The sequence below is a fragment of the Mandrillus leucophaeus genome, unplaced genomic scaffold (genome assembly GCF_000951045.1).
Source record: "Mandrillus leucophaeus isolate KB7577 unplaced genomic scaffold, Mleu.le_1.0 Scaffold378, whole genome shotgun sequence".
In the NCBI taxonomy this organism is placed as follows: Eukaryota; Metazoa; Chordata; class Mammalia; order Primates; family Cercopithecidae; genus Mandrillus; species Mandrillus leucophaeus.
In genome coordinates, this window is record NW_012104009.1 from 2195018 (window position 1) to 2217954 (window position 22937).

Here is a 22937-nt window from a genome sequence, read left to right on the forward strand (position 1 = left end):
TAAAGGCAGGGAAATAAAAGCTTGACTAAATGTGTAAAGCAACGTAGGTGTAATGTCACCATGAGGTGGTTGCCCACCATAACCTGGAGTTGTTGTTCATGTATTACTGCTGTGGCCTCTGGGTCCAGGGTTCCACCCTGTGGGCATGTCTCCCCACTAGAAAAACTCTCTTTGCCTAGGGGGTGGAATGTAAGACCTATATGTTGGACCTGAGTGTCTGGGGCCTGTGTGCCTAGAGCCTATGTATAAGGCCTTGTGTCGGACCTGTGTGTCTGGGGCCTGGCTTGCATGTCCAGAGCCTATGTATGAGGCCTATGTGTTGGACCTGTGTGTCCAAGGCCTGTGTCTCCCTTGGCCTAGGGGGTGGAGTATAAGGAAAATGAATCTGCTGTGATCAAGTATAGGCCAAGGCAGACATCCGGTCTAGCGTGTGAGTCTGGAGTTTGGAGCGCACGTGCACAATTTCACTCATTACATAACCACAACACGTGGTGATCACCCATGTGAGCTCGTGCTTGGCTTGCAGCCACTATTGTCTGTGAAAGGTATAATTACCCTGCTAACGCTGTACATATGACTTGCGCCTGGGTTGACTCGCGCCCAGGTTTGCACCCACGGTTCGTGCCCCGGCTGGCACCCAGGCTAACTTGCACCGAGAGAGAATAAAGCCATGCCACAACTCCCTATGATTCCTCGAGTGTTCTTTCAGCTGCTCACCACTCATCCACCCCCTCCCCTTGGTCCTCCACTTGGGCTGAAACCTGACACTTGGCATGACAGTGTCTGGGTGCAGTTCATGCTATTGATGACGTGGAATTTGTTCAAAAAGAGAAGTTAAAAAGACATTAGCATTATAGGTTAGTTTGCTTTTGCTGCTGTAACAAGTTGCCACAGTGTAGTAGCTTAAAACAACAGAAATCTTACTTTTTGGGTCTGAAATCCGAAGTGGTTTTCACTGGGCTGAAAGCAAGGTGTTAGCAGGACTGTACTCTCTACTGAGGCCATAGGGAAAGATAATTTCTTTGACTTTTCCAGCTCTTAGAGGCCACCTGCATTCCTTGGCTCATGGCTTGTTCCTCTGTCTTCAAATCTTGGTCATCTCTGATCTGTCCTTTGTTGTCATGTAACCATCTCTCCTTGCGCTTCCTTTGTCACATCACTTTCTTGTTCTCTGAGCCCCTTGCTTCTTTCATTAAGGACACGATTACATTGGGCCCATCTGGCTAATTCAGGCTAATCTTCCTATCTTTTTACTTAATCACATCTACAAAATCTCTTTTGCCATGTAAGATTCTGGGGATTAGTACATGAACCTGTTTGCCGGGAGTCATTATTCAGCCCTACCACACATTAGAAGGCAATTTTTAAATTCCTTTTCAGCCCTTGTTTTTATGTTTTTTCAGATTGTCCTTGGAATTTCCAGAAACATGTACTCTGCAATCTGTTGTTTGGATAAAAATGTGTTGGTAAAAAATACACATTTCTACAAAAATAGACAATGTGTCTTATATTTAACTGTAAAATTTAAGTTGGTGAAAAAAGAATTTAAATACTTGTTATTTCTTTGAGGGCAGAGAGAATTTCTGAAGTTTTGAATCTTTTTTTTTTTTTTTTTTTTTGAGACAGTCTTACTCTGTCGCCAGGCTGGAGTGCAGTGGTGCAATCTTGGCTCACTGCAACTTCCGCCTCCTGGGTTCTAGTGATTCTCCTGCCTCAGCCGCTCAAGTAGCTGGGACTACAGGCACACACCACCTCGCCCAGCTAATTTTTGTTTTAGTAGAGATGGGGTTTCACTATGTTGGCCAGGATGGTCTCGATCTCTTGACCTTGTGATCCTTCTGCCTTGGCCTCCCAAGTTTTGACTCTTTCACTTAACAGTGTCAAAGTTATGGTAGATGCTTGTCAAAACTTGCTAAGTGACAGATGGAATTCTTAAGTGATTGCTCTGCCCTATTTCTTGGGTCTTTAGTCATTTTAACAAGTGTTCTGGATACACACACACATGCACTTCTGCTCACAAACATGGCTGTGCTGAGGTATTGCCTAGCAGGTGTTTGGTTTACTGTGGTCTTCCAGACTTAAATTTCCAGTACTTTTTACTTCAGCACCTTTCTTTGTCCTGACCAGGCTTCTCTCATTAACCACTATTCCACCCTACACCCGAATCAGAGTCCTGTTTGGCCTTAGAAAGATGCAGTCTGAGTCTGTTGCAAGCAAGATGCTATTGACTCTTTTATCGCTTCTCTCCTTTTGTCAAATTCCCCACCCTGCAACACAAATGAATACAAAATGTTCATAGTCACAAGACTTATGAACACAGACTGAGAAATGGGTTTGTCCTGTATTCATGGGTTACCATTTATCTATAAAAATGATGTTCAAATACAGTGATATTTTAATTAATGTTACATGCAATTTTATTGTGGGCTGTGACTTTCACCATTACTGTTTAATTCTGTTTTTCTTTTTTTCTCTCTTTGTATATACAAATGAAGGAGTGAATTAAAAGTATATGATGCCAATTGAAATTCAAGTAGAATATATACTCACTGTAAAGCATAAAATGGAAACAGCTTAGAAGTAGGCCATATACATGAGCCACCTGCTGACAAGGCAGCCTCTTCTGCCTGGGATTGATCACAGATAGGAAGTGCTTGGAGTGTTACAGTTGATTACTTTGAGAGTTGCATTTATTCATATAGTTCTTTAACTATGAAAGGCCGAGATCACTTTCATCATCTAAGTGTGTAGGGGTTCGTGAGTCTTTCAGACAAAGCAAAAGAGTGTTAAATAACCTAGAGATGTGTAATTGATGGATTAGCGTGCTAGTCTTTACCAATTTTGCATCCCAGTGAGGCATATTAGCAGGCACTGAGCTGTGGGAGAGCGAGGCTGGCATCTTGTTTGCTGTTGCATCCTCATATCTGATGCTCGAAAGTTTTTTGAATACATACATTGAAAAAGTATTTTAAATGTGCACATTTTTATTTACAGCTGCTGCTGAAGGGAAAGGCAGAAGTGGGGAAGACTTTTTTCAAAAGGTAAGTTGCCTTTTACTCTTGTCATGGTGATAAGTAAGAGGAAATATACTTATCTCAGCAGCTACCCTAGAAGCCCCCGAACGCTCCTCTTCATGTGGAGGAGAACAGGTTTCCATAGGGGAGCTGGAGACAGAGCTAGCCAGGAAAAGGGGGGATGCTGTATGAGACGTAACCATTCCAAGAAGGCTCCTTCCAGGGAAAATCTAATGAAATTTTTGCTTGAAGGCAAATAAACAAAATGTAAGAGGGCTCAGAGGTGGATCAATTCATGTGGCATTCATATGTCGTTTGGCTGGCATGTGACATAGGAGGGGTTTATTGTGCAAGGTGAGGTACACTATCCTATATGATGAATATGGTGGGGGATCTTTTCTAAAGATATTTAAAGTAAAACAAATTTTAAAATGTTCTACTGGCCAAATAGAATGTGCCAGACTACGAGTTTTCCACCTTACTTTATAGGCTCAGGCTGTTGCAGTTTTGGTACTATCCCCCCTGACTTGGTGTTATCTGACATTGGTTAATCTCCAACTTACACTCAATACCTAAGCATTTCAGAATGCCCTGGCCTTAGCTGGGGGCAGGGTTAGCAACCAGGATAAGACAAGGGAAGACAAATAGGCTGGGTGCAGTGGCTCATACCTGTAATCCCACCACTTTTTGAGGCCAAGGCTGTCGGATTACTTGAGTTCAGAAATTGAAGACCAGCCTGGGGCAGGGCATGGTGGTGTGCACCTATAATCCTAACAGTTTGGGAGGCCAAGGTGGGTGGATCACTTGAGGTCAGGAGTTTGAGACCAGCCTGGCCAAAAGCCTGTCTCTACTAAAAATACAAAAGTTAGCCAGGCGTGGTGGCAGATGCCTGTAATCCCAGTTACTTGGGAGGCTGAGGCACGAGAGTCACTTGAACCCAGGAGGCAGAGGTTGCAGTGAGCTGAGATCGTGCCACTGCACTCCAGCCTGGGCAACCGAGTGAGACTGTGTCATAAAATAGGATAGAATAGAATAGAATAGAATTATCCAGCCTGGGCAACATGGAGAAATCCCTCCTCTACAAAAACAAACAAACAGAAAACTGAAATTAGCCAGGTGTGATGTTGTGCACCTGTACTTCCAGCTCCTCTGAAGGCTGAGGTGGGAGGATCACCTGAGCCCAGGAAGTTGAGACTGCAGTGAGCCATGATCGCACCACTGCACTCCAGCCTGGGTGACAGAGTAAGACCCTGTCTCAAAGAAAAAATAAGAAAAGAAAAATAAAATGAAAAAGAAACAAATAGCAGAAATTATAGATTTCCCTTGGGTTGACTCTGATGGTAAAAATAGATGCTATCTGTGAAAGGATTCTTCTTCATCGTTCTTCTTTAACTCATAGATAGATGTAAAAAGCAGATGCTTCACCTTTGTGATTTCAGACATTTTAAAAGCTGGTGTATGTGATCATAAAGGACTTTCATTCTTAGATTTGCTAATATTTCTCACTGTTTGCAGAGACATATATACATTCCAGTAGTTTAAATGGAAACACGTTTGAATCCAGGAACATGTGTGTATCCCACAAACTATGAGTTAGAGTCATAGATTCTATTCTTGGTCACAGATTAATGAGGTCTCTGAATAGCTAGATGGGAGTATATTTTATCTTCTCATTTTTTTCTTTGGTTCAATAGGAAGTGTCTTTTCCATAGACAGGTGTCCATATAGGATTTGCATACTCATCTAGCAGAAAATCTCTAACTTAGAAACAGCCCAAATTCCAGAAGAGTCATTTTTCACTGTTTTGACTAGACAGAAGTAGACATTATGGTTCATCTACAGTAGAATGAAGTAATGGAGAAATACTGAATTGTCCTCCAGGAACTTGCATGCAGTCACATGTATTCTAGTTTTACATAATGACATTTGGGGAAACATTTAAGAAATAGGCTGCATTGCCGTTCACTAGCGTTTTTGAAGAAATATTTTTCTCTCTCTAAAGTAATGCAAATATGAAGGATCTAGGCTTATGATTGTAATGTTTCTTAGTTTTTACTTTGAGGTGTACATGGCAAAAGTTAAAATCTCCTTTAGCTGAGTTTAAACTTCAACTACTCAACTTTTCTAAGCCTGGAAGGATATCTACCTAGCTTCATAGTGCCTCTCCCTACGTGGAGATTTGAGAAGGAGTGTGAGACTTTCATATATAACTTTATGTTTTTTTGTACCATAAAAATATATGTAAAATCATAATATGACTAAATTTTGCTCGATTTAATTAATTACTCTCAAAGTTTTTGAATTAGAAAATAATAAAATTAATTTTAAAAATCTTCCAAAATAAGAATTGGTATATTTTCTTTAAGAGCTTACATTTCAGTTTTACAGATAGTAAGATTGTCAAACATATCTCAGATTTGAAGCTATAATAGTGATTGTTAAGCTTATTATACACTTCTTCCATTGAGTCGACGTTACTGTTTTTTCCAGAGATCTACCCAGTTTTCTATACATTGTTTTACTGCATGGGTTTGAAATGATTTATTTCCCAAACACTTAATAAAGGATAAAAGGTAAAAGGCTAAGATGTTATAACAAAAAATCCCCAAAACCCCAACAATATAGTGTCTTAAAGAGCAGAGTCATTTGTTGTACTCTCACATAGCATTCTAAGGAGAGTCTTCCAGCTGGGTTGGTAGCTGTGTCCCATACTGTCATTCAGCGACCCAGGCTCCTTCTAAGACATATCTGGGTTGTCGCTAAGCATGGCCTTCATCTCTGTTGTTGAAGCTTGGTCACCACCATGTCCAGTTGTGTGCTGGTGAGGGAGACAGAGTATTGAAGAGAGGCACACCATGGTTGTTAGGCCCAGGCCTGAATGTGGCATCTGTCACTTCCTTTCACACTCTATGGGAGAAAACTTAGTTATGTAGTCTTACCTAATAGCAACAATAGAGGGGAGGGGAGGGGAGGGGCTGGGACATTTGGAGAAAAAAATTGATTTTGCAGGCACTATTCACCAAAAACGAGATTGTTACGGGAAAAAAATGCTGTAATCAAAGTGTAATTTCTTCGTGTGGTGTACTTTGAAACTTTTTGTATTTGTTTGTTAGGGCTGACATACCACAAACTGGGTGGCTTAACTATGATAAATTATCACCTCACAGTTCTGGAGGCTAGAAACCCAAGATCAAGGTGTCAACAGGGTTGGTTCCTTCTGAGGGCTGGAAGGGAGAATCTGTTCCATGACTTTCTTTAGCTTCTCATGGTTTGCTGGTTATCTTTGGTGTTCCTTGGCTTGTGGAAGAATTACCTGGATCTCTGCCTTCATCTTCATATGGCATTTTCCCTGTGTGCTTGTCTCTATGTCCAAATAAAGACACCAATTATATTGGATTAGCAGCCCACCCTACTCTTGTGTGAGTTCATCTTATTATTACACATCTGCAGTGACCCTATTTCCAAATGTCACATTCTGAGCTCCCAGGCATTAGTACTTCACCATATGACTTTTTGGAGGACAGTTCAAACTATAATACCTTTTAATGGAGAAGATGATTCTGTAGAAAAATTTAATTAGAAAAATTTACTAAGACCGTAGATGTTATTTGTCACATTTTGATATTCAGTCTGATCTATAGATTTTTAACTGCCTAGTCTTTTATACTAAATCTGTTTTTTTAATCACAAGTCATTTCTAAATTGTCTACAATGAGTATATAGTTGACATGCAAAAAGAGAAAAAAATAATCTGTAATCTTGCCTTTTTGTTTTTGTTTTTTGTGTTTTTTTGAGATGGAGCTTGCTCTGTTGCCCAGGCTGGAGTGCAGTGGCATGATCTTGACTCACTGTAACCCCTGCCTCCCGGATTCAAATGATTCTCCCACCTCAGCCTCACTAGTAGCTGGGATTACAGGCATGCACCACCACACCCAGCTAATTTTTGTGTTTTTAGTAGAGACAGGGTTTCAACAATGTTGACCGGGCTGGTCTTGAACTCCTGACCTCCAGTGATACACCCACCTCAGCCTCCCAAAGTGCTGGGATTACAGGCATGAGCCACGATGCCCAACCTGTAATCTTGCCTTTGAAAGAGAACTATTTGTACACCCTTAGTCTTTTTTCTGTGTGTATTAAAAATATATATTAAATGATTTTTAATATTCCCTGGTTGATGGGATTACAGATTAAACTATGTATTTGCATTGGATCCATTCCAGATGTTTTTCTGTGTTAAAACTTTGCAAAGTTATCTTGTAATTGTACTTTTTATTCTTTGGCTCTAACTACACTTACAAAAGGCGGGAATGGATATAACTTTATCAGTATTCTCTGTCCACTCCTAATGGCAACTCTATCTAATGGAAACACATGGAAACAATCTTCCAGGTTTTTTACAGTTCTTTGGGCAGTTGTTCATGGCTTACTCACTGTCTGTCCTATTTCCTTTTAATCAGTTATTTTTTTCTTTCTCTTGTGAAATGACTATGGTCAGATCTTGGAGGGGAAAATGGGTTACAGTATTTTAGGTGGGGATAGGGTCAGTGATTGTATTACACATGTGACTCATCAAAGCAAACTGCGTTAGGAATCTGTAATCCCAATGGTTAAAGAAGACAAAATCCAGTCATCATTGTAATTGATGAAAGCCAGGTTTTTTTGTTGCATTGGGTTATGTACAGTATTTTTCCTCAAAGTATACATCATATATTTTAATGTAGGGCTATTTTATACTCTTTGAGTATATTGGATATTTATTTGGAAAACTGACCTATAAACCATGGCTTGTCACAAAGGCTAACAGTAAGACTGAAAAAATGAGATATTGATGGCTTATGTGGTATATTTTTAAAACTTTCAAACTCATTGTTTTTAGGCAAACATTACTTTAGGTGTTTTCAGACTGGAAAATAGCAAGTGTTGTCTTCTGGGGAAAATTCCTGGGATAAATTTTTGGTTCCCTCTGTACCTAAAAATGGGTGCATTAGACGGTCTTAGATGGGGACTACTTGAGTCCTTTTATTGAGGGACAGCAGAGATGATAAAGTCACTTCGGCTTTCTCCACTAGCCATTATTTTTATATTTCAAGTAGGTTATTTCCTCTAGTAATGGATATATGTTTTGGTTTAATTATTTAAAAGTGAACTCAGTTAACTCCGGCCCACGAATGTGTTTTTTCTAATACTGAGTCTTTATGCTTAAACACAAATCAAATTTGATTTAAATAAGATCCGGATATTTTAAAGCTTTAATTTTAGTATTTATTTCAATAGGTAATACATGTATATGGCTCACAATTCAGATTTATAAAAGGGTATGCAGTGAAGAGTATTTGATGTCTTGATGGTTTCTGAAGGTTCACTGAGAAAGCTGTGCAGCATTACATTGTTGGTCCCAAGCTTGAGTAAAGATGACCACCACCAATGTGTGTCATTACTAGTGAAAACTTATTCACTGAGTTCTTATTACTGATCACAATACTATTGCCCTGAGAATGTTCCAGTGACAGAATCCATGATCATGTTTTCTTTATACTACTGTCTAGATAGGGATAACTGGCTGCTTGTAAGACTTAGAAAAGAAGAGTAACTTTCCACCCCGTAAAGGCTGTTTAGTCATCATCTAGAAAGTTACTAAAGATTAGAATGGATCTTATTTTTATACCTTACGATTCTCTCCTCATCTTCTATCAAGAATCTAGTAAATCAGGGTTAGTGAGAAGAAATTAAGAAAAAGATCAAATAATTTGCTCATCATTCATTCTTCTCATCTTTCAGTTTTGTTCTTGTGTTCAGTTGAACACAGGAAGACTGGGTTTTGAGTCTATATTGTCTTAGCATGTTGTAGAGTCACCTGCTTCAAGTTGCATTGTAATGGCATATTCTTTTCTTTTATTTCATCAGTCATTTCACACACCTCTTTATGAAAACCACATATCCTGTATTATTCCTCTTTTTAAAGCCATGGAAGCAAGGAATGTCATTCAGATTGTTTAAAAATGTATGTTTAATGATAGTGGACGTAACTTAATTACTACTGCCATTTGTTTAATTGAATAATCTTTAATCAACATCTGATGAAAGTTTAGTCATTATTGATTAAAATGATTTCTTGAAACCAAACTCAATGCGTTGGATCATGTAGAAAATGAAATTGAATTCATGAAAATAGGTCTTTTAAGAAGGGTCACAAGACAGGACTCTGGATTACAGACTTGTGGTACAAGTAACCATGGAAAGGTCTAGTTAAGATATTTATTGGCATTAGTTTTAAAAGGTTTGGCGTTAGTTTAAAAAGGCTTGTATATTATTTTGTAAAGTGTTCTCCCTTTATTAGTTAAATCCTTACATTAATTCCTGTACTTGTCAGCATTTCCCTTAATTGAAAGATCTTGAGATACAAACTTCCTTATTTATGGTTGATACTAAGATTTTGGAACTATTTTGACATTATGCAGATAAAAATTACCCTAACTGATAATACACAAACATAAACATTTTTGTGTGGGTCAGAAGCAACTGTTGAAGAGGGTGGCATTAGCTGTTTGTGAGGAAGGAGTAAATTTGATTAGTTCCAATTTTAGGAGCCTTGCCTTTGCATCATGTGTCTTTTAATTGTCTTTACAATGTCATGTGATTCAAATTGTCTTTGTGTCTTAGCAGGGGCGTAGGACAAACTTAGTCTTAATATATTACATAGAACATTATCAGAGACGTGTATGAAAATCCATATATAAAGATATTGTCACAGTATTGTAATAATTAAAATAAAATTAAAAATAACCTAAGTACTCAGCCATGTAATATTTGAAAAGTGGTATAGCCGACATTGGATTACTATGTAGGCATTAAAAATCATACTTTTTTATAAATATTTAATGACGTGTGAAATTGGTTACTAGAGAAGTACAAAAATTAGGACAAAAGGCATATAAATAGCTTGACTCACATTTTGTTATATATATTTATGTCTGAAAAATGACTGGGCAAGAATTATGCCAAAATGTTAACCATGACTCTCAGTGGTGAGATTATGATAGGTTTTTATTTTCTTTGTGTACTTTCCTATTATGGACGCCCATTACTTTTATAATCAGAACTAAAAACAACTACCGTCTTATGAAGAAAAACAGGTAACAATAACTAACATAGGTTGAAGTCGTTAATGGATTAATAAATTATTGCAATTTAAGAGCATGCAGTTTTTTTTGATGAAAAACATTTAAGAAGTCAGACTTCTCATCATACTGAGGTTACTTCTGTGTCTTTAATATAACAGTGATAAAGACAGAACACGTCTCAGATCATCAAGGTGGATCATTTCTAGGTAGTGTTAATTTTTAGAAAAATGTTCCTCCTTTCTTTCATCCATTTGCCCTTGTTTTGACATTCAGAGGTTTAAAATTTTTTAAAGATGTTTTTTACATCTCTGTATTTTCTTTTCTTCACACCAAAGATACTTAGTTCCTTTTTTATCATATGACTTAGTTTTCAGACCCCTTACCATTCTGTTCACTTGCAGTAGCAAGATTAGTGTCCTATTTTAAATGTGGCAACAATATCTGGGTATAGTGTTTTTGATAGAGCCTGGCCAGTGCAATTGTAGTGAGGCCATAATATTCATAAGATTAAGGTGATCCAGAAGTACCTAAAGATTATGTAACCTTTAGGCACTGTTACATTGGTCACAGACATGAAGAATTGCTATTACTTGTCATTCTTCACCCAACGGAAGAGAAAAGATTGGCTCCAGTGTCACTGCTAGGTATATAACATGAAATGAGGATACTTCTAGACTGTTGACTGACTGGTAAAGGCCTCCATAGATGTAACTCGTATGCTGTGCCTGTCACTCTTAAGCTCTTGACCTGACATGTAGCTTGGAGACCATGTGGCAGATGTGGTAGCTGGACTGTGAAAGTGTGGAAAGCCTCACTCTGGGAGATTTCACCTGGTTTGGATATTGAATTGATAGTGAGAACTCCTGTATGCTTTTTTCTTCTCTCTGGACTCCTTGAATTACCTGGGGGAAAGGACTCAGCCACAGGGTGACAGTCTTTAAGATGACGGGCTGGGTGTAGTGCCTTTTTGTCTGGCTAAAGTAATGTTTAGTAAAGAACTTTAAGCTTTACTGATTTAAAATGACTTCACAGAAGAATCAATACAGTTTAAAGCTGGATGTGGTATTGTCTGTTTCTTCTAGTCGAGGATATTGTGGTCTAAATAGTCTTAGATTGATTTTTTCTCAAGTTTATACAGGTTGCTGGTGGCAGCCAGAACTTAGCGATATTCTGACTTTATGCTTGACTACTGTTAATACAAGATAAATGTTGCTATTTAAATCAGCAATTATCATGCCCACATTAATGGGATGTGTTTCTATAGTGAGAGAAGTTTTGCCTGAAACTGCAAGTTTTATTAAGTAGGGCTCTGAATTAGGGTCATTGTGGCATATTAGAGGGACAACCAAAAGACTGGAGGCAAATTAATACACTAAATAAATGTATGGATTTTATAGTACTTTGTATTTTGTTTAAATAGATTCAGAATCACACTAAGGTTTGTCACTCCGGTACTTTACTTTCTAAATTTCATCTAGGAGATTTACAGTAATGATTTGTTGTCATCTCATGAATCAATTCTTTATTTGAGTTTGGGACTCTTTCTGGTTTCTTAATAATGACCTTTGGCTTGATGTATTTGGTGTTTTTGATTTTATCTGGATAAAGTATGTTGCTTTAAAATTTGTTTTTTGGCCAATTCAATTATTTCAACTTGCTTTTGTTCCTAAATAGTACTTTTTAATTTCTCGGCTTTGTAGTTTATGTGGTTATAGCTCCTACCTTCCTGCATGAAAAAGGAGAGGAGAAGGCCTTATTTTGCACCACTTGACTCAGCTTCTCTGCTTTTCCAGCCACAGCTGCTTGGGCCAGGATGTGGGTGCCACATGCAGCAACAAACCTTCTCTATACAGTTTACATGACCTGTGTGGCATGCTCTGTTAACTCAGCCGAGCCAGACTCATCTCTATTGAGTTAGGAAGCTAAGATCAGGAGTGGGAATGAGAACAGAATGGGGAGGGTCATGAGATAGCATGGAGTGAAGGAGAGGCCAGGAGTGGTGCTGTTCATTATGGGAAAGCTGGGGTTAGGAGAGGGAGAAGCTGTGAGTAAGTGGTGAAGACTCATCTGCGGAGAGAAGCATGAAGCAGAAAACAGAGGGGGAAACAGATGTTCCAGAGTCAGTGATGCTCCTACTTGGAGTTGGCACAGTTTGGGATGCATCTCAGGTTCTTTTTCTGTTTTTGTTTTGTTTTGTTTAAAGAGATGGGGTTTTGCTCTGTTGCCCAGGCTGAAGTGCAGTGGTGTGATCATAGCTCATTGCAACCTAGAACTCCTGGGCTCCAGCCATCCTCCCACCTTAGCCTCCTGAGTAGCTGGGACTATAAGCATGCACCACCACATCTAGCTTTCAGATTCTGATCTATAGTTGTCCCTAGAGTCTTCTCCCCTTCTCCTGATGTAGTTGGGAAACTCTACAAGGCCTAAATCATGAAATCAACTGTGATTCATAAAAGGCATTCAGTTAACTGGGATAATTGCATAATCCTCCTTTCTTCAAAGGGTTTATGCACTCACATGTTAACAAAATTTGGTGTGTGTAGAGTAGTTTAGCTCCTCAATGAGTGCCCCACATTAATTTTTATCTTTAAAGGTGCAGTGCTCTTTGTAAAAAGATATTTCTGTCAAATCTGTCATTTAAAATATATATACTGCAACAATACTACAGTAAAACATTAGACCATACTATACCAGTGTATGGTGAACTCTCTCCATATATTACATATATACTATAAAAGAATAATATTCAACGTATGTTTCTTTTCACTAGTCAGTTGCCAGCATTACTCAAGAAATAATGGGATCATTGACGTTAATATGTTAGGTGAAAAAAGTGAGTGCTATCCTTTTATATTGCTGAACTTTTATCCTGCATATCAGAATTTCCTCCTTCTCTTTGTCATTGGCATTAATATTGTTTTCATCACTCTTACACTTTTGGGGGAAGTTTGTAGGCAGCCAACATGCAGAAAGGTTAGCATAGCATATAAATATTTTCTATTTTTCTTATTGGTAGTTATGGAGAATGCTTTGTTACTCTATGCCTCTCTAAGTAACATGATCCTTGAAAAAATGTTTTAAATATCCTAATGTTACTCTCTCATTTTGTATGTTTAACAGTTGTGGCTTGTCCCAAACTAGCTCTTTGGCAGAATTTTGTTGTTGTTGTTGTTGGATGTAAATTTCTTCTTAAAAGGAGTTATCTCTTGGCATTTTAAGTAGCGGAAAAAAAATTTCATTATCTTCATTTTTCTGTGTGTGAAATCAAAATCATCAAGAAAGGTGTACATATGGCTTTTCTTCTTAGCATTTGCTACTTTTGTTACCCTGGATTATCCAGTTATTCGAATTTTTTGCTTCTCAGTGGGCGAAGTACTGGTAAGTGGGGAAGTAGGGAATTTATTTTTTTTACTTTAAAAATTTTTTTTTTTTTTGCAGTTGCAAGATTTAGTAGAGTGAAATAGAGTGAAAACAGAGCTCCCGTACAAAGAGAGGGGACCCAAAGAGGGTAGCTGTTGCCAGCTCTAATGCGTGGGTTTATATCCCAATCATTGTCCCTCCCACTGTGCTCTCAGGCAATAGATGATTGGCTATTTCTTTACCTCTTATTTTTGCCTAATTAGCATTTTAGTGAGCTGTCTTTTATCTGATTGTCAGGTGTGAGCTAAGTTGCAAGCCCCATGTTTAAAGGTGGAAGCGGTCACCTTCCCAGCTAGGCTTAGGGATTGATTCTTAGTTGGCCTAGGAAATCCAGCTAGTACTGTCTCTCAGTCCCACCTCTCAAGATGAAAACCCAAGTGCTGTGGGGGAGATTGGTCGATGACCACTCTAACTGCTTCCTGCTGAATTGGGGCATAGTAGGGATTGTGCAGTTGAGATTTCCTTGGGAGGGGTGCCTTTGATGTCATTAACATTGGAGCATGGGCTAGCAGGCCAATCCAGGGGTCCGCGGTAGATCTTAGTCATAGGTTACATCTGGGGCTCCATTTGAATAACCATTTGTAGTTTTACAGCTTTGATTCTGGAAGAGACAAACTTAACAAGGAGGTTAAAGATATAGGGATTGAAATGTATGGTCTGCAGTGCAGGGGATTATTTCTGTGGCACACTTCACAGGCCCTATCTGCTTGATAGTTTTGAGAAGGCCTGGTCCAGTAAATAATAATTTGGCCGTCTGATGGGTGCTATCAATGCCTAAGTGAAAGGTTTGGTGAAGGTTTTAAGTAATGTCCATTGGTTAGCTGCAGGCAAAAGTATTTTTCCTTTTTCAGTGGCTAGCCATCCTGAGGGGAGGAAACTGTGTCCTCGTGAGGTTCCCAATTCTGTTTCTTCTTCTGAGTAATGGTGCTTGGTTTCCCAGAGGGGATTACCCCATACTAGGGGTCCTGCAATAAGCATTTCTCATGGAGGGTCCCGCCTTGCGGCTCTTTTGGCTTCAATATCCGCTTGGCAGTTCCCTTCTATTTCCCTTTCCTTTCCTTTCTGATGACCCTGGTATTGTAAGACTGCCACCTATTTAGGTTTCTGTACAGCCAATAATAATCTCCTAATGGCTTCCTGATGTTTGATAGGTATTCCCTTGGAAGTTAGGAATTCCCTTTCTCTCCATATTGCTGCATGGGCATAGAGGAATGGGTAAGCATACTTAGAGTCTGTATATATATTTGCCCTTTTTTCTTCTCCTAATTTTAGTGCCCGAGTGAGGGCTATTAGTTCTGCCAGCTGAGTGCTAGTTCCTAGAGTGAGGGGATTACTTTCAAATATCCATTATCATTGACCACTGCATACCCTGCTTTTTGAAGTCCTTTTTCTACAAAGGAACTTCCATCAGTATACAAGTTGAGGTCGGGATCAGTCAAGGCAACCTCTAGAAGGTCCCCTCGAGCGGTGCAGGTTTGAGCAATTACTTGTTGACAGTTATGTTCTATTTTTTTCTTCATTGTCTGGAAGATATGTGACTGGATTAAGAGTTGCACAGGTGTGCAGTCACAGCCCTGGTCCTTCAAGTAATAGAGCCTGATATTTAAGCAAACGGCTGTGTGACAGCCACAAGTCTCCTATAGCAGTGAGTATGCCATTCAGATCATGAGATGTCCACACAGTAAGATCTCTTCCCTGTATCATTTTAACTGCTTCAGATACTAAGACTGCTACTGCTGCCACTACCAGTAAACAATGAGGCCAACCCTTTGCCATTGCGTCAATTTCCTTACTCAGGTATGCCACAGGTTACAAGCTGGTCCCTTGGACCTGTGTAAGGACTGGAGGGAGGAAATTTAGCCAAAGTTGTAACTGACAATAAGCAAGATATAGAGGCCTCTGTATTTCCTGCTTGGTTCTCTTTCTTGAGTTCATCACTAATTTTATGAAAGAAGAAAACAAAACAGAAAAATAACTAGCTTCAATTTCTATGTGCCTGTTTATTCTGGAGCTACCAGGAAACCTTAATCTCCAGTGAATAAGAACACTTTAAACCCAATTAGTTTGGAGTTGTTTTCTTAAATAGAACTTCTTCCTGTTATATTTTCCTATTGGCATTTGTAAAACAATGATTCATGTGTAAATCAGTAGGAGGTGCTGTTTGAGAAGCTTCCTGACATATTCCTAGGTTGGTAGGTTTGAGAGCCTAAGATTTTCTTGGCTTCAGTCAGTATGTTGAGAGGGGAAGATATTAACAAGATTAAGGAAGTGATAGTTTTCAGTATGTAGTTGGAACGTGGGTATGTGTGCCTTCTTATTTAAGTATTACTTTGTTGTCCTTGTCGTATGTTAATATGATGGGCTACCTCATAATCTGTGGTTCCAAAAATTATCATGCCTTCTTCTAAATTCCATGAGAATATTAAAGAAGAAGTAATTTTAACTTTCAAAGAGCTTTTGTTCTGAAGGGAAAAGATGCTTGTAAGATGATGTTAGCATACATGTGTGCAGGCTTCACGGAGCTGCTAAGGACGCCATTCATGAGACATTATTGCCTGCCCTCTGAGCCAAGCACTGTACCATATACAGTACTACAGAGGGGGAAGGGAGACCCTATGGCTCCTGTCCTCAAGAGGGACATACTCCAGAGGAGAAGTGGCACAGAAGTGCCACCCAGTGTGGCAAGAGCTTTACAATGGAGGAAATGGAGGGAGTGACTTTTTTTTTTTTTTTTTTTTCCTATTCTGAGGACTCAGGGAAGATGGATTTCCTGAGAGAAAGTGTTTGAGGTGAGTTTTGAGGACTGGGTAAAAGGAATATAACTAGTACGTTGGATGAAGAGAGGAAAGGCTCTGTGGCACAGTTTCTGAGCAGAGGGCAGAGTTTACATTAAGATACCTTCCAGACCTGCGACTCCATGACCTGAATGCCCTAATGGAGACAAAATGGAAAGCCATTTCCAGCAGAAAGAACCAACTCATTGCCTCTGCAAAAGCAGAATAAGGAAGAGAGGAGACTGTTTTTTTCTCATATAGCCCAGAAAACAGATTAAAGGTTTTACATATATACATATGTGTGTGTGTGTGTGTGTATGTATATTGATATCACTTCATCTGAGCTAGTTATTTACAAATTCTTTAAGTGAAAGTTTTAGAGGCTATGTAGAAGGATTTGAAATCTAAAAGTTAGGAGATCATATTGTTTCTATTCATTGTTGATATGGTTTGGCTGTATTCCCACCCAAATCTCACCTTGGATTGTAATAATCCAAGTGTCAAGGGTGGCCCCGTGTCAAGGGTGGGGCCAGGGGGAGATAATTGAATCATGGGGGACATTTCCCCCATACTGTTCTTGTGATAGTGAGTAAGTCCAGGAGATCTGGTGGTTTTTTAAATGGGAGTTCCTCTGCACAAGCTCTCTTGCCTACTGCCATGTAAGACATGACTTTGCTCCTCATTGGCCTTCTTACCATGATTGTGAGGCCTCCCCAGTCATGTGGAACTGTGAGCCAATTAAACCTCTTTCTTTGATAAATTACTCAGTCTCGGGTATGTCTTTATTAGCAGCATGAGAACAAACTAATACAATTGTCTACTCAAAGAAGATGAGAATTGAAAATGATAGCCAGGGTGACCAAACATTTTGCAGTATAGTTGCTTTGCAGCATCTGACTTCATTAGTGCCAGGTTTAGGGACAAATTATTACTTTTTTCTACTACCTTCCTAAATGATAAATGCATTCCCAGAGAGATTAACTTTTAACTATGCCTTGAAACATGAGTTTTCAGCTATTGTGATGCCTTCATTACATTCTGAATGATAAAATTGCCAAGTTCAGAATGACAGCTGTAAAATAAATGGCATCATTTTAATTAAGTTCTGAACCTTTGATGATATGCAGTTTTAAAAAAATGTATTTTCCAGGAAAACAGTTGGAAGTTTCGACTTTGTGGTTTACTTTTGGCTGTGTTTTATGGAAATCAAATGAAAACTTCTGAGAAAAAGAGACGAATGATTCAAATTTGGCAAGTAATAGAAAATTGGGTTCCATTTGTATAAAAGATTCCCTGAAATCATTCACTATCAGTTTAGCACACTCTGGTATTAGCATTTAACCACCAGTATACTGATGAACAAGTACAGAGGAAAAAGCCAAGGATATTTGAGATCCAGTATCATATGCAGAATAAATGTAATAACTTGTAGGGGTGGATTTTCTTTTCTTTTTCTTTTTTTTTTTTGAGACGGAGTTTTGCTCTTGTTACCCAAGCTGGAGTGCAATGGCGCAATCTCAGCTCGTTGCAACCTCCACCTCCCAGGTTAAAGCAATTCTCCTGCCTCAGCCTCCCCAGTAGCTGGGATTATAGGTGCATGCCACCACGGCTGGCTAATTATTTGTATTTTTAGTAGAAATGGGGTTTTACTATGTTAGCCAGACTGGTCTCTCCAACTTCTGACCTCAGGTGATCTGCTGCCTCAGTCTCCCAAAGTACTGGAATTATAAGCGTGAGCCACCACACCTGGCCTAGGGGCAGATTTCCAGTTGAATTATTAACTGGAATTCATGTTCTTGTTCCCGTTTCTCCAGTTCTACCATCGACCATTTTAGTGATAGTAAACTCTTAACCTAGAGCACCATTCTTAACCCTGGGTGCAAGTTTGTCTGAGGAACTTTTAAAAACTATTGATGCTTTAACTAGAGATTCTGATTTAATTGTTCTGAAAGTAAGGCCTGAGCATTAGTGTTTTTCGGAAAAGCTCCTCAGGTGACATTACTCTGTAGCCAAGGTTGGGAACTACTGATGTGGAGTACAAGTAAGTACAAAAAGAAGTTGTAAATTTTTGTTTATCTGTGCTGCTAGTAAAAGGAAAGGACTTACATTTTACTCTTGAACAACACAGTGGCGAGGGTTGCCAACACCCACCCCACTGTGCAGTCAAAAATTTGTGTATAATTTTTGACTCCCCAAAAGCGGAACTACGGATAGCCTAGTGTTGACCAGAAACCTTACTGATAACGTAGTCAATTAAGATGCATTTTGAATGTTATATATATTATATAATATATTCTTACAATAATCTAGAGAAAAGAAAACGTTTTTAAGACAATCATAAGGAAGAGAAAATGTATTTGTTATTCATTAAGTGGAAGTGGATCATCATAAAAGTCTTTATCCTATCATCTTCATGTTGAGTAGGCTGAGAAGGTGCAAAAAGAGGAGGGGTTGGTCTTGTCTTAGGGGTGGCAGAGGCAGAATAAAATCTGTGGCGGACCTGTCGCAGTTTAAACCCCTGTTGTTCAATAGTCAACGGCATATGTATTTTGTGTATGCGTGTCAATTACTGATGGATTTAACTTTCTGTTCAGTTTCATTCTCTTAGAGGGTATACTGTGAGATACTAGTTCTGCACTATCTTAATAAATATCAAATGAAAAAAGTTCCATGGTAAGATAAGTTTGAGAAATACAGCCATTTACAGTTACAAAATAGTTCTTTCCTATAAAACTGGTTGCAGACTGAAATGTGCTGGTTATTTGCATTTTACGCATTTGTTACAGAAATACGTAATTTGTGGCACTTCCCAATATTGTTTGATGAAATGATTTCTTTTTCTTGCTAGAAACTCCATTCTACAAAATTAAACAGTCAGTGAATCATTTGGAAATCCATTTTTTTTCACATACTGAGATCTGTGTTAGGAATAGATTTGACCTAGCTATATAACAGAGGCTCTCTTGAAAAGTTCCTCAGCGAGCCCGATGAGAAGGGTGAGAGTGTAAATTATTTCAAGGTACACAATTCTTTCCTAAAAGATAACTGTTACCTTTTTATATCCATGCTCAGAATTTCCCTGAAAACTCACCATTGCCTTCCAGGTAAAATTAAATAAATATCTACCTTTGACATAAAATGTTTATTGTAGTCTGGTCCCTTCCTACTGATGTAACTTTGTTTCCTATTGCCCCTCAACTCAAGCCCTTCTCTTGTCAACCAGTGGTATCCCCAAGCCCTGATCATTCTTGACTCTAACAGCTATAGATAAAAATACATCCCCAACTAGAAAGTCTTTTTCTCCTCTTTGTCTCTGGCCCCCTCCAGTAGTTGTATAGTTTAAAGTCCATCATTTGGCATTTTCTGGACTAGCCCAGCCTGTGATAACAGTTCTCACTTCTTTATATGTTAAACTTACATATCTGTGGTCACTTTGTTTGGATTTTCTTAAAAAGTTAATTTTCTTGCTTTGTTCTCTTGTTATGAGTTGATACACTAATACTCCAACTAGTTTCTGAATCTTGAATTGAGAGACTCAAGTGTTTTGGGACCTAACACGTTGTTCTGTGTATATGGTGGGGTGAAATAACTCTGTAGAATTGTGATGTTGTGGTAGTGTATGGGACCTTAAAGATTTCTTAGTTTAGCAGCCGTACAAATGAGAAGAAGACCTCATTTTTAAGTGATTTATCTGAGTCACATGGCTAGCCATTTGTTGAATCTGGGGAGAAAACCCAATTCAACACTGTCTATTATGCTGACAGTTCATAACTTTAAAAAAATCTGTGCTCTTTCAAGAGAAATTAAATTTCATATTTGTCTTTCTTAATGGGAAAACACAGTAAATTAAATATTATTAAAGCAATAAGAGGTAGTGCTGTCTTGTCCCATCCTCCTGCCTCCTCACCTCCCACCTCCTCCCCAACACACAAAAAGATCCTATGGATGTTCTTAAGGAGCTGTTTTCTGAGATGGGGCCTAGGAAGTAGGTTTTTAAAATTTGGGTGATCCAGAGTCGATGATGATGTGCATTCTTCCATATACATTATTGTCTCCTCCTGCTTCTCCCCGCTTTTTTCCCTCCTCCAATTCATGCCAGGCTGTCATTTGGAATCAGTAAGTGAATGTAACAAATAAGAGATGTTAATACTATAAAGAATACTGAACTAGGAGCCATGAGTTCTGGCTTTGAATCCCAATACAGTCACCAGCTATGAAATCTTGGGCAAGTCATTTCACAGCTGAGCTTCAGTTCTCCTGCTTAGAAAATGGAGATAATTCCTCATAGAATTGATGTTAAAATTGGTTGAAATATGCGCTCAAAAGTGTTTTATAAAGCATTGAGCAAATGTGAGAGATTATTTGATTCTTTAGAGAAGACCCTTTCATTCTAGTGTTTGCATCCTCTGGCTAGGGGAAAGGCTGTGTGGCTGATGGAGGGTGAGGCACCTTCCATGTCTTTAGTTGCTTGGAAAAAAAAAAACACACACAGTTCTATAATATTTTTGGCAGTTTGTCTCAGTTTAAAGCTGCGATCGTAACTTTTATTTGGGGATACTACTTTCTTGATTCTTATATGAGGAAAAATTCCATTTGTTGGTTTCTTTTTATTTAAATATGTTTATGTATTTTGTATTTTAGAATAAAAACATTTCCTTCTCAAGTGAAGATATTTTTTCTTTTCTTTTGAGATGTTGGTTAAGTTCTCATGTAATAGGATAGTTGGTTGCTATTAGAAATATGTTTTTTCCTTTGTTATGAAATAGAAAATTGTCAGAAACTGATAGGCTATGGTTGGATGAGGTTTGCTACCAATAAAGAATTATCAGGGCAAACTGAACTCTTGTTTAGGATGCAAAAATATTTGTTTTGCTTGGCAGAATGGGATAAAAAGAAAATCCAAGAAACTTCTTGTTTCAGGAGCTGCCAGTTCTCTCTGTGGCTCAAAGAACGTTTCGTGTCTCAGCCACAAGAATTTGCCGCTGGTTCTGATGTTCGTTGTCTTCCCTCCTCACGCACGCTTTGCTTTCAGCTTTACAACCCTTCGCTATGAGGTGATGAAAGTTCTTCCAGGGCTACTCATTAACTTTCTCTTCTACATCTTAGTGGTATGAATAGTGGGAGCCTTTCATCTTTATTGTTATCAAAGCTTTTATTGAATATCGAATGCAGGGCACTGTGTTAGAGCTCTGTAAGAACATGGTAACAGAGTAGATTCTGTCAGTTATTGGTTGTGAGTAGAGGTAGTTTTTTGGGGATCAGTATAGGTACCAATGGAATAACTTATAAATTGGTACAGGCATGGTGGACCAGAGGGGATCTAGTAACTAAGCACTGTGGTAGCAGGGGAATCACTTAAACAGGACCAATAAGGTACAGAAGGCCTGGGAATTTGGGGGAGGTATGCGAACAGGAGGATAAAGGGACTGGTATCAGGAAATTAGAGGGAGGAATCTTGGATGTAGGATGTAGTGGAATGAAGTGGATTTTAAGGTTTCTAATACTGAATGACAGACGTAGTAACACATCTAGCAGGAGGGCCATTTTGGGGAAAAAAAAAGAATGTAATTTTAACTAATACATTGACTTTGAAGTCTAGGTGGTAAAGTTTAGAGTAACAGAGCAGGGCTGGAAATAGTGACTTATTAAGAATTAACTTGCATTCCAGAAATTGAGAGTTCATGTAGAATTGCCTGTAAGCCAGGAGTTTTCTTATTCATCTCTTTAATGTTATAGAAAATAACATCTGTACTTTATGGTAAGTAATTATGGAGTTTAAAAAAAAGCCATTTGAAAAAAACAGCTTAAAAATGTCAAATAGGAAATGTGGGGATAAGTGTATTCTTTTCAAAATGTGGTTCTGAATTGGAATAACTCAAGCTGCAGTTAAAGGAAAAAAACCTCATTTATTTGACTCTTGCCTTCTTTGCTTTCTTCCTGTCTCAGGCTCCTTCCCCCAACGCCTCTCCCCTTTTTGGTCTCAGTGCTTCTGAAATGTAGACACTGGTCTACACATGGGTCACCCAGAGTTCACAGACTTGAAAGTCCTCTTATTCCCAAGAGCTGCGTGTGCCTCATCAGCTTTCTCTGGGTTTTGTGGCATGGGGTAATGAGAAAGGATGCCCGGAGGCTGCTTGTACCAGTAAGAGTCACTACTTGTTGTGAAAAGAGCACCAATGAGGAGAAAGCAGGCAGAGATAGTCCCAGTGCTGGGTATCTCTTCAAGGCCTCTGGTTCCGTTATTCGTCAAAGGAGGGGTAGAACTAAATATATGGTCTCTAAAGCTTTGAAATTCTTTTCCTTTGCTTTCCCTTTCCTTTTCCCTCCCTTCCTTGCTTTCTTGTTTGCTTGTGTCTTTTTCTTTCTTGCAGTTGACAAATAAAAATTGTGTCTATTTATGGTGTACAACATGTTTCGTTGTATATATGTACATTGTGGAATAGCTAAATCAAGCTAATTAACATATGCATTACTTCATATACTATCTTTTTTGTGGTAAGAACACTTAAAATCTACTCAGCAATTTTCGAGTATAAAATACATTGTTATTAACTAGTCACCATGTTGTATAAGAGATCTCTGAATTATTCCTCCTAACTGAAATAAAA

The 22937-nt window shown here is 38.6% G+C and overlaps 1 protein-coding gene across 1 annotated transcript in view; it reads left to right on the forward strand.

Annotated features, from left to right (window-relative positions):
• BICC1 (BicC family RNA binding protein 1) overlaps positions 1–22937 on the forward strand; it is a 368778-nt gene that overhangs the window by 130155 nt on the left and 215686 nt on the right. Inside the window, exon 2 of the mRNA XM_011990352.1 lies at positions 2995–3041. Coding sequence (XP_011845742.1) covers positions 2995–3041 — 47 coding nt within the window. The remainder of the gene's footprint in view (positions 1–2994; positions 3042–22937) is intronic.